General features: G+C 42.8%; 1 protein-coding gene across 1 annotated transcript; it reads left to right on the top strand.

Moving 5' to 3' along the window:
* The first annotated feature begins 1,178 nt into the window (after window positions 1-1,178).
* Window positions 1,179-13,876, top strand: MLEC (malectin). Its single transcript, XM_073673542.1, has 5 exons — window positions 1,179-1,640; window positions 2,881-3,059; window positions 3,193-3,369; window positions 4,223-4,280; window positions 10,659-13,876. The coding sequence occupies exons 1-5, from the start codon at window positions 1,454-1,456 to the stop codon at window positions 10,880-10,882; spliced, it is 825 nt and encodes a 274-aa protein (XP_073529643.1). The 5' UTR covers window positions 1,179-1,453; the 3' UTR covers window positions 10,883-13,876.
* Window positions 13,877-14,111: the final 235 nt, after the last annotated feature.

Consider the following 14,111-nt stretch of genomic DNA (forward strand, 5'->3'; position numbering starts at 1 on the left):
ATAAGATTCTGTCATGCTAGAGAGTTGGATCACAGTAAAATGATCCTGAGCAATGAAGGAAGCAGGGAGGATCGTTGAGCTGTGATGAAGGTGGCATAACATGTCAGGTGACTAGAATGGATTTTATTTAATCTTTTCCCTGCCCTCCAAGTGACAGTGTGGTGGCTGTGGTGGCTGCTGTTTGGGTTAGGATTGGATTTGTAGCACATTTGATTACTTATGGATCCATTTGCTCATCTCTGATCCCAACCCCTAAGAAGTGTCATTAGAAGAGGATAATAATTGGCAGATACAATTTTGGCTGTGGTGTCACATGCCACTGAAAGTCATGGCCGCCTTCAGGACTAAATAGGCGTTACTGAAATCTCACACACTCCTTGGTGCCCGCAGGTGATGGCCGGGGTCACACATTCAGTATTTGGTCAGTATTTTACATCAGTATTTATAAGCCAAAACCAGGAGTGGAACAATCAGAGGAAAAGTATAATAGAAACACGTCACCACTTCTGTATTTATCACCCACTCCTGGTTTTGACTTACAAATACTGATGTAAAATACTGACCTAATACTGAATGTGTGACCGTGGCCTTAATCGGTATCCAGCGGCAGCTGCACCCAGATATTGCAGCCTTGGGCATGTGCTGCTAGATTTTAGCGCTTGTAATAGGTAATGGCAGGAACCATATAGGTAGAATCGTCACAGGAGTCCCCAGGCTAGTCTCTCCTGTGCCCACAGCCCAGAGGCCACCACACTCTTAGTACACAGGAGCGATGCCAGGTGAATGACACGTGTGTTTACACACTGAGCCGTTACCATAGAGACCAGCTTGCTGACAGCCAGCATCACGTCCGCGAGCTCGTCCCAGCATGCCTGGCGGGTGGAAGCGCTGGAGCTCACTGATTGGCTGACGGCATTGCGCGAACACGACTTGCTGTTACAGTCACATTTTGTTGCCTCCCGCTCAGTAAAACTCCATGATGTAACGTCCCTTTAAATCGGTCCCTTAACCGGCACCTGCACCTCTAGTCACGGCGCCTACACCCGGAAGCACGACTCACTTCCGCCTCATACAACCGGACCAACCGGTTTCTACGCGTCAGACAAACCCTGTCCTCGAGGCCCCGCCCCGGTGCCCAGTGTTCACTGGATATTGGTGCATTGCTCTATTTATCACTTCCAGCACGTACTTCTACTCCTTTTCTCCGCCAATCATATGCTTTTCCCGGCCGGTGCCAAGGGGAAGCCCCCGGGATTGGCTCACGGAAGAGCTGAGCAAGTTCGAGTGACCCTTTGGTGAGAGTGAATGAAATGTGCGGGCTGCCAGCAGCGGCGAAGTGCGGGGCGGCCGCGGGGGCTCGGTAAGGGGAAGCGCTGCCATCAGGACAGAGCCCGGCCGGAACTCGGGTCCCTGTGCGCTCCACTGCCGGCCGCTGGCCTCTGCCGACACGGACATGCCTGGTGTAACAGTCCGGGGCCCAGTGGCCGCTCTGCTGGTCGCTATACTCGCCCTGCTGGCGGTAGTAGAAGCCGGCCTGGGTGACAAGGTTATTTGGGCTGTCAATGCTGGGGGCGAGGCCCATGTGGACGTGCACGGCATCCACTACCGGAAGGACCCGCTGGAGGGCAGAGTGGGTAGAGGTGAGTGCATGGGCTACGGCCGGGGAGGCAGGTGACAGTCCTGTCTACACGGGGCACTGTGGACGTGTGGGGCCTGTCTACTCCCCACACGGATATACCAGCTGTGCCCACACTGTAGGGTGATAGATCAGGGACGTGGTCTGCACACACCACACAGATATACCAGCTGTGCCCACGCTATAGGGTGGTAGATCAGGGACGTGGTCTGCACACACCACACAGATATACCAGCTGTGCCCACGCTGTAAGGTGGTAGATCAGAGACGTGGTCTGCACACACCACACAGATATACTAGCTGTGCCCACACTGTAAGGTGATAGATCAGTCCTGTGTACCCAGAGCCCTGGAGACACGTGGGGCCTGTCTGCTGCTAGGGACCCCGGACACATCATACATGTATACCAGCTGTGCCCGCACTGTAGGGTGCTCAGTCCCGTGTATAAAGAGTAATGGAGACCTGTAGGACCTGTCTGCTGCTGGGGACCCCAGACACATCATGCATGTATACCAGCTGTGCCCACACTGTAAGGTGATAGATCAGTCCTGTGTACACTGAGTAATGGAGACACGTGGGGCCTGTCTGCTGCTGGGGGGCCTGGACACATCACACGTATACCAGCTGTGCGCACGCTGTAAGGTGATAGATCAGAGACGTGGTCTGCACACACCACACAGATATACCAGCTGTGCCCACACTGTAAGGTGATAGATCAGAGACGTGGTCTGCACACACCACACAGATATATCAGCTGTGCGCACGCTGTAAGGTGATAGATCAGAGACGTGGTCTGCACACATGCCCTGCTGTACATGACATCACCATAGGGCCCTGTAACCCTGGCTCTCAGGGATGCCACCTGCCGCTGTCTGTGATCGTCAGGCGCTGTGTCGTGTATGATCACCACCAGCGCCCTTTGAGCTTCCTATAATAGGTTACAACATTTGGACGTGGAGTTCAGAGTCGCTGCCATACATTGTGCGCTTGTGACGACCCTTTCCTCTTTCGGTAGAGTACAGCCGTGTTCCTCCCTGGACATTTGCATGTACAGGCCCGGCTGTCATGCGAGCTTTAGGCTGCTAACTGGACAGGACTTTGTGATCTTTATGGCAGTGTCCAGTAACCACTACATAACTTTAATAATCCTGAATTTGCCTATGACCTATCCTTTGGCCATCACTGAATTCCCACATGTCTTTTTTTTTTTTTTTTAAATTATTATTCCCTCTTTCCAAAACCAGCATCGGACTATGGATTGAAGCTGCCAATTCTACGCTCTGTCCCGGAGGACCAGATCCTGTACCAGACAGAAAGATATAATGAAGACAGCTTTGGATATGAGATTCCGATCAGAGAAGAAGGGGAATACGTCCTAGTGCTAAAGTTTGCAGAGGTGTACTTTGCGCAGTCACAGCAGAAGGTAAGGGTGTCGTGTTCCCTGCAGTCCCCTCCCATTTGAGCCGGGACGGCTCGTGTCCCATCAGATTCGAGCAGATGGCATGTCACCTGTGCAGGTGAGTGACACTGACGGCTCATATTTCTGCTTTCTTCAGGTATTTGATGTACGTGTCAATGGACATAATGTAGTGAAAGATCTAGATATATTTGACCGTGTAGGACACAGCACAGCACATGATGAGATCATTCCCGTCGTTATCAAGAAAGGAAAACTCACTGTCCAAGGAGAAGTGTCCACATTTACAGGGAAGCTCAATGTGGAGTTTGTAAAGGTAACGTCCCTACTTCTAGGTATTCGGCTGCATTTACACTTTTTATTTTATTTTGGCAGCATAAACACATTCTAGCTACAATGTATGAACAGTGATGGCTATGTTTATGTTATGCAGCCTACAGCATGATTAGATTGTGTTGTAGCCATGACTTTTGTGGCCACTCTGCTCAGGTATTTTATTGCAGGGTGGTTTCATAGCTATAAATCTATAAATACTATATATGAGGGGGTACCCCCCACCCCCCCAAAAAAAGTTAATTATATAAAATGTTTTATTCAAGATGCATCATTAAAACATTAATACTCTTCCAAATGCTGTCCATTAGATGATATGCAGGGTGGGTTTCATGGCTATAAATACTACGTATGGCTATAAATATATCTGAGGGGGTACCCCCAAAAAACGACCTGAATTGTGGCGATCGGGGGACTGGCTGCTTCATCATGACAATGCGCTTGCCCACACGGCATTAACAAATGACATGACAACTGTTTCTCACCCCTTTACTCGCCCAACTTAGCCACCTGAGACCTCTTCTTATTCCCAAGAATGAAGGAAAAACCTAAAGGGAAAGCTTTTTCAGGACATAGAAGAGGTTAAGAAAAAATAGCTGGAGGCACGTGAAGGCATTAGTTAAGATTCTAAAAAACGGTGGAAAAATATTGGGACACGTGCATATCCTCTAATGGACAATATGTTCAAGGGGATTAATGTTTTCAAGATGTTACCTTAAATAAATTAAAAAATAAATTAGTAATTCTCATTTTTTGGGGGGGTACGTATTGTCAGGAAAATAGCTGTGTTTATAATGATTACAGAATTTTTACCTTTTTTTTTTTTTTCTTCTCAGGGATATTATGATAATCCCAAAGTGTGTGCTCTATACCTTATGAAAGGAACAGTAGACGGTGAGTCATGAGGACGGCTTGCATACCTTGCTATCATTTCATGATTAAATATTGTTTGCGATCTCACAGATTTGCACATGACTATCTTTACAGTCTATCTGAACAGTTGTCAGGTTGCTGTAGTCTTGACTGTCGTCCTACGCACATTGCAACGCAGGACAGTAATTGGGAAAATACCACAGAGTGATAAGAAAAACAGCAAAACCTGACACTCTGCCAACTGTGCTTTTGAGCATGAAGGCTGGATTCATCAAAGAGATTATTCCAGGATTCTGGAGTGAATTGCTTTGTAAAGTCGCAAAATTGTTGCACAAAAAAATGTTGCGACTTATCTTTTTCACACCAAAATGAGTGGGACGAAGGTGTGATGCCTCAGCTAGTCTAACTCATGATGAGCTGTGGCATTCCTTACACCAGAAATCTTCCTCTAGTCACTGACTGGCATAAGATAGTGGTGAGGAGCACGGAGGGACCCATCACTGTCTAGATGCACCGGATTCATTAAAGGGACTCTGTCAGCACAGAATGACTGTTCAAACCAAGTACAGACGCTCAGTGCATCACAGCAGCCAATCATCTATATACACACCTTTCCATCTGCTTGTTTTCTCTCCATCTCCATGCTCCCCCCTTTGATGAACAGCTCTGGCTTCATAGAGCCACAGAAAGGGTGGAGATACAGTAGCTTGCAAAAGTATTCACGCCCCTTGGCTTTTTACCTATTTTGTTACATTACCACCTGTTTAACCTCTTTACCCCCAAAGGCTGTTTGCACGTTAATGACCAGGCCAATTTTTACAATTCTGACCACTGTCACTCTGTGGTAATAACTCTGGAACGCTTCAACGGATCATGTACTTCATGATAGTGGTAAAATTTATTTGATAGGACTTGCGTTAATTTGTGAAAAAAATCTAAAATTTGGCTAAAATTTTCAAACTTTGAATTTTCATGCCCTTAAATCAGAGAGTTCGTCATACAAAATAATTAATAGAAAACCATTTTTTTAGGGACCACATCACATTTGAAGTGACTTTGAGGGGCCTTTATGACAGAAAATATCCAAAAGTGACGCCATTCTAAAAACTGCACCCCTCAAGTTGCTCAAAACCACATTTATTAACCCTTCAGGTGCTTCACAAGAATTTTTGGAATGTGGAAGAAAACCATGAACATTTAACTTTTTCACAAGAATGTTACTTCAGACCCAACTTTTTTTTATTTTCGCAAGGGTAACAGGAAAAAATGGACCCCAAAATTTGGTGGGGGAAACATTTTGGGCAATCGGAAGGGAAGGAGCACCGTTTGACTTTTTTTTAATGTAAAATTTGCTTGAATAATTAGTGGACGCCATGTTGTGTTTGGGGAGCCCCTGATGTGCCTGAACAGTGGAAACCCCCACAAGTGACCATTTTTGGAAGCTAGACACCTTAAGGAACTTATCTAGATGTGTGGTGAGCACCTTGAACCCCCAGGTGCTTCACAGAAGTTTATAACACTGAGCCGTAAAAATAAAATTTTCACATTTTTCCCACAAATGTTTTTTTTCAGCCCCAAATTTTGCATTTTCATAAGGGTAACAGGAGAAATTGCACCATACCATTTGTTGTGTAATTTCTCCTGAGTAAGCCGATACCCCATTTGTGGGGGAAAACCATTGGGCGCTCGGAAGGGAAGGAGCGCCATTTGACTTTTTCAACGCAAAACTCGTTGGAATTGAGAGCGGACGCCATGTCACGTTTAGAGAGCCCCTGATGTGCATAAACGGTGGAAACCCCCCACAAGTGACCAATTTTGGAAACTAGTCCCCTTAAGGAACTTATCTAGATGTGTGCACTTTGAACCCCTAAGTGTTTCACAAAAGTTTATAACGTAGAGCCATGAAAATAAAAAAAACTTTATTTTTTTTTCGCAAAAATGATCTTTTAGACCCAATTTTTTTATTTTCACAAGGGTAACAGGAGAAATGGACCCCAAAAGTTGTTGTGCAATTTCTCCTGAGCACGCAAATACCCCATATGTGGTCATTTTACTAACTACACCTCTCAATGAATTCATCTAGGGGTGTAGTGAGCATGTTGACACCACATGTACCTCACAGAATTTTACACCACTGGGCGGTGAAGAAAGAATAATTAAATTTTTACCACCAAAGTTTTGTTTTAGACCCAGATTTTACATTTTCACACTGGGAAATGGGTAAAAATGGCACCAAAATTTGTCACACAATTTTTGCTGAATGTAGAAATACCCCATATGTGGCTGTACAGTACTGCTTAGCCACACGGTTAGGGACGGAGCGCTATTTGCCTCCTGGAGCACAGATTTTCCTAGAATAGTACTCCTTATACAGAGACCCTAAGTGTTAGAAGAGCAGAATCCCCCCTCAGTTAACCCCATTTTGGAAATTTTACCCATTTGGGAATTTATCTACAGGTGTGGTGAGGATTTTGACTACATGGGCGTTTTCCAGAAACAAGCAGCAGTGGATGCTGTTGAGTGAAAATTGTAAACTGCTGTTGTAATGACCAGTATATTATGCCCAGCTCGTGCTTCTGGAGACATGCACCCATAACTTAGGCAGGCTTTCATCGCTATAGAAATGCCAAACATGTGGACACTAACTGTTTTTTAAGCACACTGGGGCTCAGAAGGGAGGGGGGCATTTATATTTAGGAGCACAGAATTTGCTGAATTTTGTTTGTGGGACAAGGGCCATTTTGCTTTTCCAGAGCCTTTGTGCTACTAGTAACTTGGAAGCCCCCTATATTTCTGTTAACAGATGACGGACCTAAGTGGGGACTTGTTTTTATTATGATCCAAAATGTTATGTAAAATGTTGCCATTTATCCTGTGCTCTACATTGAGCACTGATTTTGGGGTTGCCATTTAAATATCAGAGTGATGTAATTCAGATAAAACCCCCCGGGACTGTGTGCGTGACCATTCACTCTCCTTAATAGCACGCACACTGTAGCCACAGTGTGGCTCCTGCTGCTGCCGGCGGTCACGTGTGCTGATCCCCCGGGGCTCCATTATCATCAAATGGAAAGAACATGGTACCACAACAAACCTCCCAAGAGAGGGCCACCCATCAAAACTCTCAGCTCGGGCCAGGAGGGCATTAATCAGAGAGGCATCACATAAACAAAAGGTAGCCCTGAAGGAGCTGCAGAGTCCCCAAGCAGCGACTGGAGTATCTGTCCATACGGCCACAATAAGCCTTACACTCAATATAGGTTGCCTTTATGAAAGAGAGGGCAGAAAAAAAGCCTTTACTTACACGCAAAAATTGTAAGGCTCTTCTTGAGTTTGCCAAAAGACATGCAGAAAACTCTCCAAATGTATGGCAGATGGTGCTGTAGTGAAATGAGACCAACATTGAACTTTTTGGCCACCAACGTAAACGCTATGTCTGGTGCCAATCCAACACAGCTTATCACCCCAAGAACACCATCCCCAAAGTGAAACTTGGTGGCAGCATCATGTTGTGAGGATGTTTTTCGTCAGCAGGGACAGGTAAAATGGTCCGAGTTGAGGGGAAGATGGATGTTGCAAAATACAGGGATATTCTTGAGCAAAACCTGTTTGTCTCAGTGATTTGAGACTCTTTCGGAGGTTCATCTTCCAACAAGACAATGACCCAAAGTATACTTTCACAAGCCACTGTAGATGGAAACAAAGCTTGTGGGAAGGTGTGTATATAAATGATTGGCCACGCTGTGAACTCAGAGCGCCTGCACTTGGTTTGAACAGTCATTCTGTGCTGACAGTCTTTTTAAGAAGTGGGCACGTCTTAAAAGGATATTCCCATCTCCAAGATCCTATTTCAATATGTAGTAGGTGTAATAATAATATTAGCAAATACCTCCAATTAGAAATGTAGTATAGTATTTTTCATTCGCTATGCCATTTACCTCATGTGCAGGCAATACAGGACCTTAGGTATCCACGGTTACGACCACTAGCAGCTAGCTAACTGTCACTTTATCAGTGGACGTAACCATGGATACTTATGGTCCTGCAATGCCTGCACATAAGGAAAGAGAGATGACGAATCAAAAATGCTATACTACATTTCGTATTGTAGGTTTTTGCTAATATTATTATTACACCAACTACATATTGGGATTGGATCTTGGAGATGGGAATACCTCTTTAAAGAATCATGAGCGTCTCATTCCAACACATCCCCTCAAAAAGAGCGCTGTTCACACTGGTCTTGATGAATCACAGCCTTTCTGTCTATCAGGATATATGGGCTTACAACAAAATACAATGGTATTGTCAGATACTGTAACTACCAGTCTGCAGTAGTTTACTCCGAAAAGGGATTGACTTGTCCTACTCTGATTTTTGTTATTTTTTTAAATGAAGAAATAAACAAGCCGTACAGAATCCTATAAAATGTACTCCCCTTAGGGTATGTTTACATAAAACTTTCTTGCTGTATGAAAAATGTTGCGTAAAATGCGTGTCTTGACTCATTTTTTACTTGCATTTTTTTTTTATTTCTATTGATGAAAAAACGCAGAGAGTTGATGTGCTACAGATTTCAAAAAGTGCCCAGCAGCTCAAAAAAACGCAAGGGGAAAAAAAATACAGCTTGAGAATGAGTTTAGAAATCTCATTTACTTTCTAGTATTGAAAAAGTGTTTTGTTTTTTGTTTTTTTTTTGCAAAAAAAAAAAACAAAACTGCAAAAGCATGGAGTGCACTTACTTTTACAATTTCAATCCGTTCCTCTTCCAAGGCTGGCAAGGGCACTGGGCTTCTTGTTCAGTCCACATGGCTGCAGACAATCACTGGCCACAGCTCTGAAATATTGAACACATCTGTGGCCAGTGATTGGCTGCAGTAGTCACACCAAACAGGATGTAAGAGCAGCAGGGTAAAAGTAAGGTGAGAATTCATTAGTTTTATGTTACAGCATTCTAGATGGTTTCTTTAAGGAAAAAAAATTTCAAGGGTTGACCACCTCTATAAAAAGAGCTTGTTATCAGGGTTCTGCATATTAAACTAAAGGTATGTGCATAATGGCGCAGGTATACTGATTTAATACATACTTTCAGGGAAGAAATCCACAGCCTGGTTATTTTAAAATCCTCATTAGAAGTTTTGGTCTCTGTGCTTTGGGGCGGGACTGTGGATATTGTCTTTGGCTCTGCCGTGGCCCCTCGGCCGCCTTTGGTGCCTTTTATATTCTTCCTTATTTAAATTGTGCCTAGCCACGGGCGGCTCTTGTGTGGATTGAGCTCATGGCAGTCTTCAGGAAAATGGCACCGGTGACGACGCATGTACGGATTTAAGATCTTGGCTCAATGACGAGCCGAGATTTCAATCTGTGCATGCGTCGCTACCGGTGTGATTTTACTGAAGCCCACTGCAAGATCAATCTGCACAAGTGCTGTGTGTTCGGCTAGGGCGGCACAGGCCCGAAATTTAACTAAGAGGATAAAGACAACCGTGCAGACGTGGCACAGCCAAGGGTCCGTGGCAGTCCTGCTCCTACTGGGACAGTCCCGCCACCAAAACTTCTAATGATTTTAAAACAACCAGGCTGCGGATTTCTTCTCTGAAATTATGTATTAAATCAGTATACCATTATGCACATACCTTTTAGTTTACTATGCAGAACCCTGATGACCGGTTTCTTTACGGCAGAGTTGTCACTGAACATGGAAAAAAATAGATTGCAAAGAGGCTAGATGAGCTTAAGTCCATAATGTCTGTCCCACTGTGTATCTTAGAAATAAGTTGCTTTTTACTGAGCGTACCTGTTGTCAGACCTGCTGCCCTGTTTAATGGCCGCATAGTATGGGGACAGGTCTACATTAGCCAAAGCGCTAATATGTATAATACAATCCTCTGTTTAGGAGGTTGCATTTGTGATGGCTATTATGCAAACTCCAGATCTAGTGCTATCGTATGATTTGAGATGTGCTAGTATAATCAATTTATTTTCACTTTGAACAGTATACATTGCCACACTTCTATTTAGGTGCTCGAGCATGTCATTGGTTGATTAATTATAAAACTATATATTCCCAATATTTATTATGGCTCCTATATTTAAAGAGGACCTGTCACCAAGTCAAAAGGGGCAAGTCAGTCTTTGCTCTTATTTTATTGAGTATTTCAGTGTAACCCAGTCACACATCTGAAACTGGTTCTTTATTGGGGTTAAATTGTGGTTAGTTTATTTTATAGGATAAAATAGGTCTTAGGCGGCCAACAGAAGCAAGTGTGCAAAATCTTCTCTTGGGATTGGATTTTTTTCTCTTTGTTTTTGCAGAAAGGCATAAAAATGACAAAAGTGAATATTGACCTACTCTTTGATCATGTAAATTAATGTGTGTTTTTTTTTTTATGTTCTTAGACGTTCCAAAGCTGGAGCCTCATCCTGGGCTAGAAAAAAAAGAGGAGGAGGAGGAAGATGAAGAGGAGGAAAGTCCTAGTACAAGGAAGAACACCAAGAAAAGTGTGCAGTCTGGTCCTCGCACTCCTAACCCTTATGCCTCAGACAACAGCAGCCTCATGTTTCCAATACTGGTGGCCTTTGGAGTGTTTATCCCCACACTCTTCTGCTTGTGCCGGCTATAGAAGGCCGCATGCCAATCGTCTTTGTTTTACTTTTTTTTTTCTGTTTTGCTTTTGTTATTTTGGTTTTTCTTTTTTCCCTGGTAATTTTTCAGAATCTTTTGACAATGAAGCAGAAAGTCTCCTATAAAGGAGATAAGTGGCCCTGTACAAGCAGCCGATCATTGCCTGACATTTTCATGTTTACATGGTAAATGGATACGGAGCCGCAGCCTATAAAATATCAGAACTATAACGCTTTTGCTCCTAAATGGTTTTAGACATCGATTACATGCATTAAGGAGAACAGGAGTAGAATGCAAGTGCTGCTAAATGACGATTTCTCACCTGGATGAGCTATGGAACTATGGACACAAAGCCTAGAGTTTTGCATGGAGTTTTCCAGGGTACCATTTCTGCATACTCTAAATATTTTTATGTCCAACAAGACAATGGGTTCCAGCTCTCAAAATTCATCTCCTGCCAAATCTATGTGCGTGTGCTGTGTGTGGTAGCAGGAGATCTAATGTTCACTTCAGCTTCATCCGAGTACTCTATGGCGGTGACTATGAGCTATGTCTGTCTGCTATGCACACAATGGGGAATATTTGATTTGCAAGCCTATTGTTTTAGTGTATGTTTGTTTTTATTTTTTCATGATTTTTATACCATGAAGTGACTCGCTAATAATTGCCTTTAGCCCATTGTCCTGCCAATTTTAGGAGGTTGTAACTCCTTGGTGTGCAAAATCTTTAATGTTTCTCCAAAAGCAGTTAATTATGGCCACCGTCATCCTCTTTTCTGTCCGCTAGCTGACAGCAGTGCCGCTAGTGACTATCCTTTTTAATTAAAGGAATAAAGCTTCATTCACACCGCTGAATATTTTAAGCCTAGAACAGAATTGAAACCGGTCAGCGGAAAGCAGGGTAATGGTTTTACTGATGAGATTGGATTTGTGGTTTTTAGCATAAAATGCTCACGTACAACTCCTGCATCTGTATGAATGAAGCCTGATGGTGCTGAAGATGGCTTTAATGGTAATGAGCATCTGCCGAACGGATTGCTGCAAGACTGGCTGCTTAATGTGTACAGGGGTGTCCGGACTCTCCCTTGATGTCAAGGAGTAAAAAAGAATTGGGCATTTGGATGTAAAAATGCCCAATCCTTTACTCACTGAAGAGAAGTTGCTTTCAGAGTAGTTGTGGCAGTGGCTTACTGCTCTCTCCCCATTGATAATACATGCATACTTGGCTAAGTTGGGAGTCAGCAAGAATAGCCGTTGGACAGTTATAAGGTGTAAGACCACCTTTGCAACGGTTTAAAATGGTAAAGTGTCACACTTTAGTTTACATGGTTAAGGGTGTTTGTTTTTTATTTCTCCCTCTTGCTTTTTGGTGCCTTTTTGTTCATAGGAAAATCAGATATCGCATCTGGATGTGCTAATATGTTCAAGATTCTGTGATTTAGGATGGTACTTTGTGTTTGCATTTTCAGTTTTGAGAAGATGGCATATTGGCCAGTAAGTCATAGTGGCAAGTGCTTGATGAGCAGCTCATCAGAGAACCTCGACTCCAATGTAGTTCTTCTCTGGTGCTGATGACGGCCAGGATTCTCTTCACCCGTCTGTCTTTTATGTATTGCTTGAGTTGAATTGGTGCGCTTGCACAATGGTCCCAGGTCCTGACTGTTAGCAGCAGAAATGAAGACTTACTTGGTGTCAACTCAGTTTTTCCATCCTATTTAAAATAGTTGTGACTACCTGTGGTCATGTGGCTTCAGGAACATATGAAAGAATTCTATATGTATGGAGGATGAGATATTAGCGGTACTAGGCCACATCCCGGACACCGGCTGTGCAATTCTGCTTTAAATTAGTTTATAGGACATTTCTATATCACCCGATTCTGAAGTACAGGAAATATGCATGAATTATAGTTGCTTGGTGCATCCTTTCATTTCAGGTACAATAATAATTTCATGCTTTGAAGTTCTATGGTATGTTTTTTTTCTTTTTTTTTATACTTGAATTTTATGATGGTACTGTGTGTGCTCAGATAATGTTGGAGACGGAAAACCTTCTTTTCTGACCGGTGTTTTCTGCAGGGTATTGGAGCCGTAGTTATTTTGGAGCCTGTGATTTCTTTCCTCACAATGCATCAGGGGTGTAAACCTTTTAAAACTCTATTTGTATCTGTCAAGTAACAAAACGGTACAGTCTCTAGGCTTCAGAATTTTTTGCTGTTGTTTCCATTTGCCTTGTTAGGATTGTGGATGTGGCTTTCTAATTTTTTTTTTTTTTTTGCATTTTTTTATGCTTACGGTATGTATGCAAATTCAAAAAATTGCAGCCTTATTCTGCCATTTACACAGTTGAATTTAGTGTAGCTACACATAAGCTAATCTTTAATTTTGGTTAGATTTAGTTTCACATTTGGCCATATGAGTTGGAGTCCAGGCTGCAGCACTGATCTGTGATCGGGTCATGATGGGTCACTTGCCGATGGGGAGCTTCATTTGTCATCCACTTGCTCAGTAGCGATTTAATCAATTTAATTAGGGTTATCAAAAAAATGCGGCCTGTTCTGGAGCCATACCTACTGTGACACTTAGCCGCACAATGTACTATTAAGAAGCCTTTGGTGTATAACTTTAATATACATCGTTTCTTACATTGGCTTGGTTCTTTGCATCGATCTGCTATGGTAAGTGTCAAAAGTTAACTAATACATAAAATATTTTTAATAGCTTAGTTTTTATGCATCATTAATGAACAGTATATTTTTCCAATTTGCATCTCTGCCTTGCTGTATGGTTTGCTTTCATGCCTTGAGTGAGTGTCCTTATGGAGTATTCCCCATGCGCTCCTGAACCAGTAGGAGATGCTGCAGAAATTCTTCAACTGCCAACCCACCTTTCTTTGTTTCTTTTTTTGGGGGTTTTGTTTTATTGATCTGGAAATCTGGAATTACAACCAGTTTATAAACAAAAATAAAGAAAATAAAGTTTATATTATACTTTTCTGTGTTTTTGCTGATTTTCTGTGTAAGAACTGAAGAGTGATGCCAATAATCTGCTTAACACTTTCTTGCTTTTAAAGGGAATGTGTCATCCAAAAAAAAAAAATTCAACTATTGAAAAAATGTAAATCATTTAACTTTTTATTTTTTTTAAAGATCCCTTTTTATGGTAGAAATTTATTTTAAAAGATTTCATATTTATGAAAAGCTTGTAAATGATAGGGAAGCAGCTGCTG

The sequence above is a fragment of the Phyllobates terribilis genome, unplaced genomic scaffold (genome assembly GCF_046119375.1).
Source record: "Phyllobates terribilis strain yellow unplaced genomic scaffold, ASM4611937v1 Scaffold_1__5_contigs__length_1240528914, whole genome shotgun sequence".
Taxonomy (NCBI): Eukaryota; Metazoa; Chordata; class Amphibia; order Anura; family Dendrobatidae; genus Phyllobates; species Phyllobates terribilis.

Excerpts from the sequence above, each read along its gene's own strand:
- MLEC (XM_073673542.1), top strand. The coding sequence starts at position 1,454 with ATGCCTGGTGTAACAGTCCGGGGCCCAGTGGCCGCTCTGCTGGTCGCT. Across the intron at positions 1,641-2,880 it reads GGAGGGCAGAGTGGGTAGAG|CATCGGACTATGGATTGAAG; the intron begins GTGAGTGCATGG and ends TTCCAAAACCAG. Across the intron at positions 3,060-3,192 it reads TTGCGCAGTCACAGCAGAAG|GTATTTGATGTACGTGTCAA; the intron begins GTAAGGGTGTCG and ends TGCTTTCTTCAG.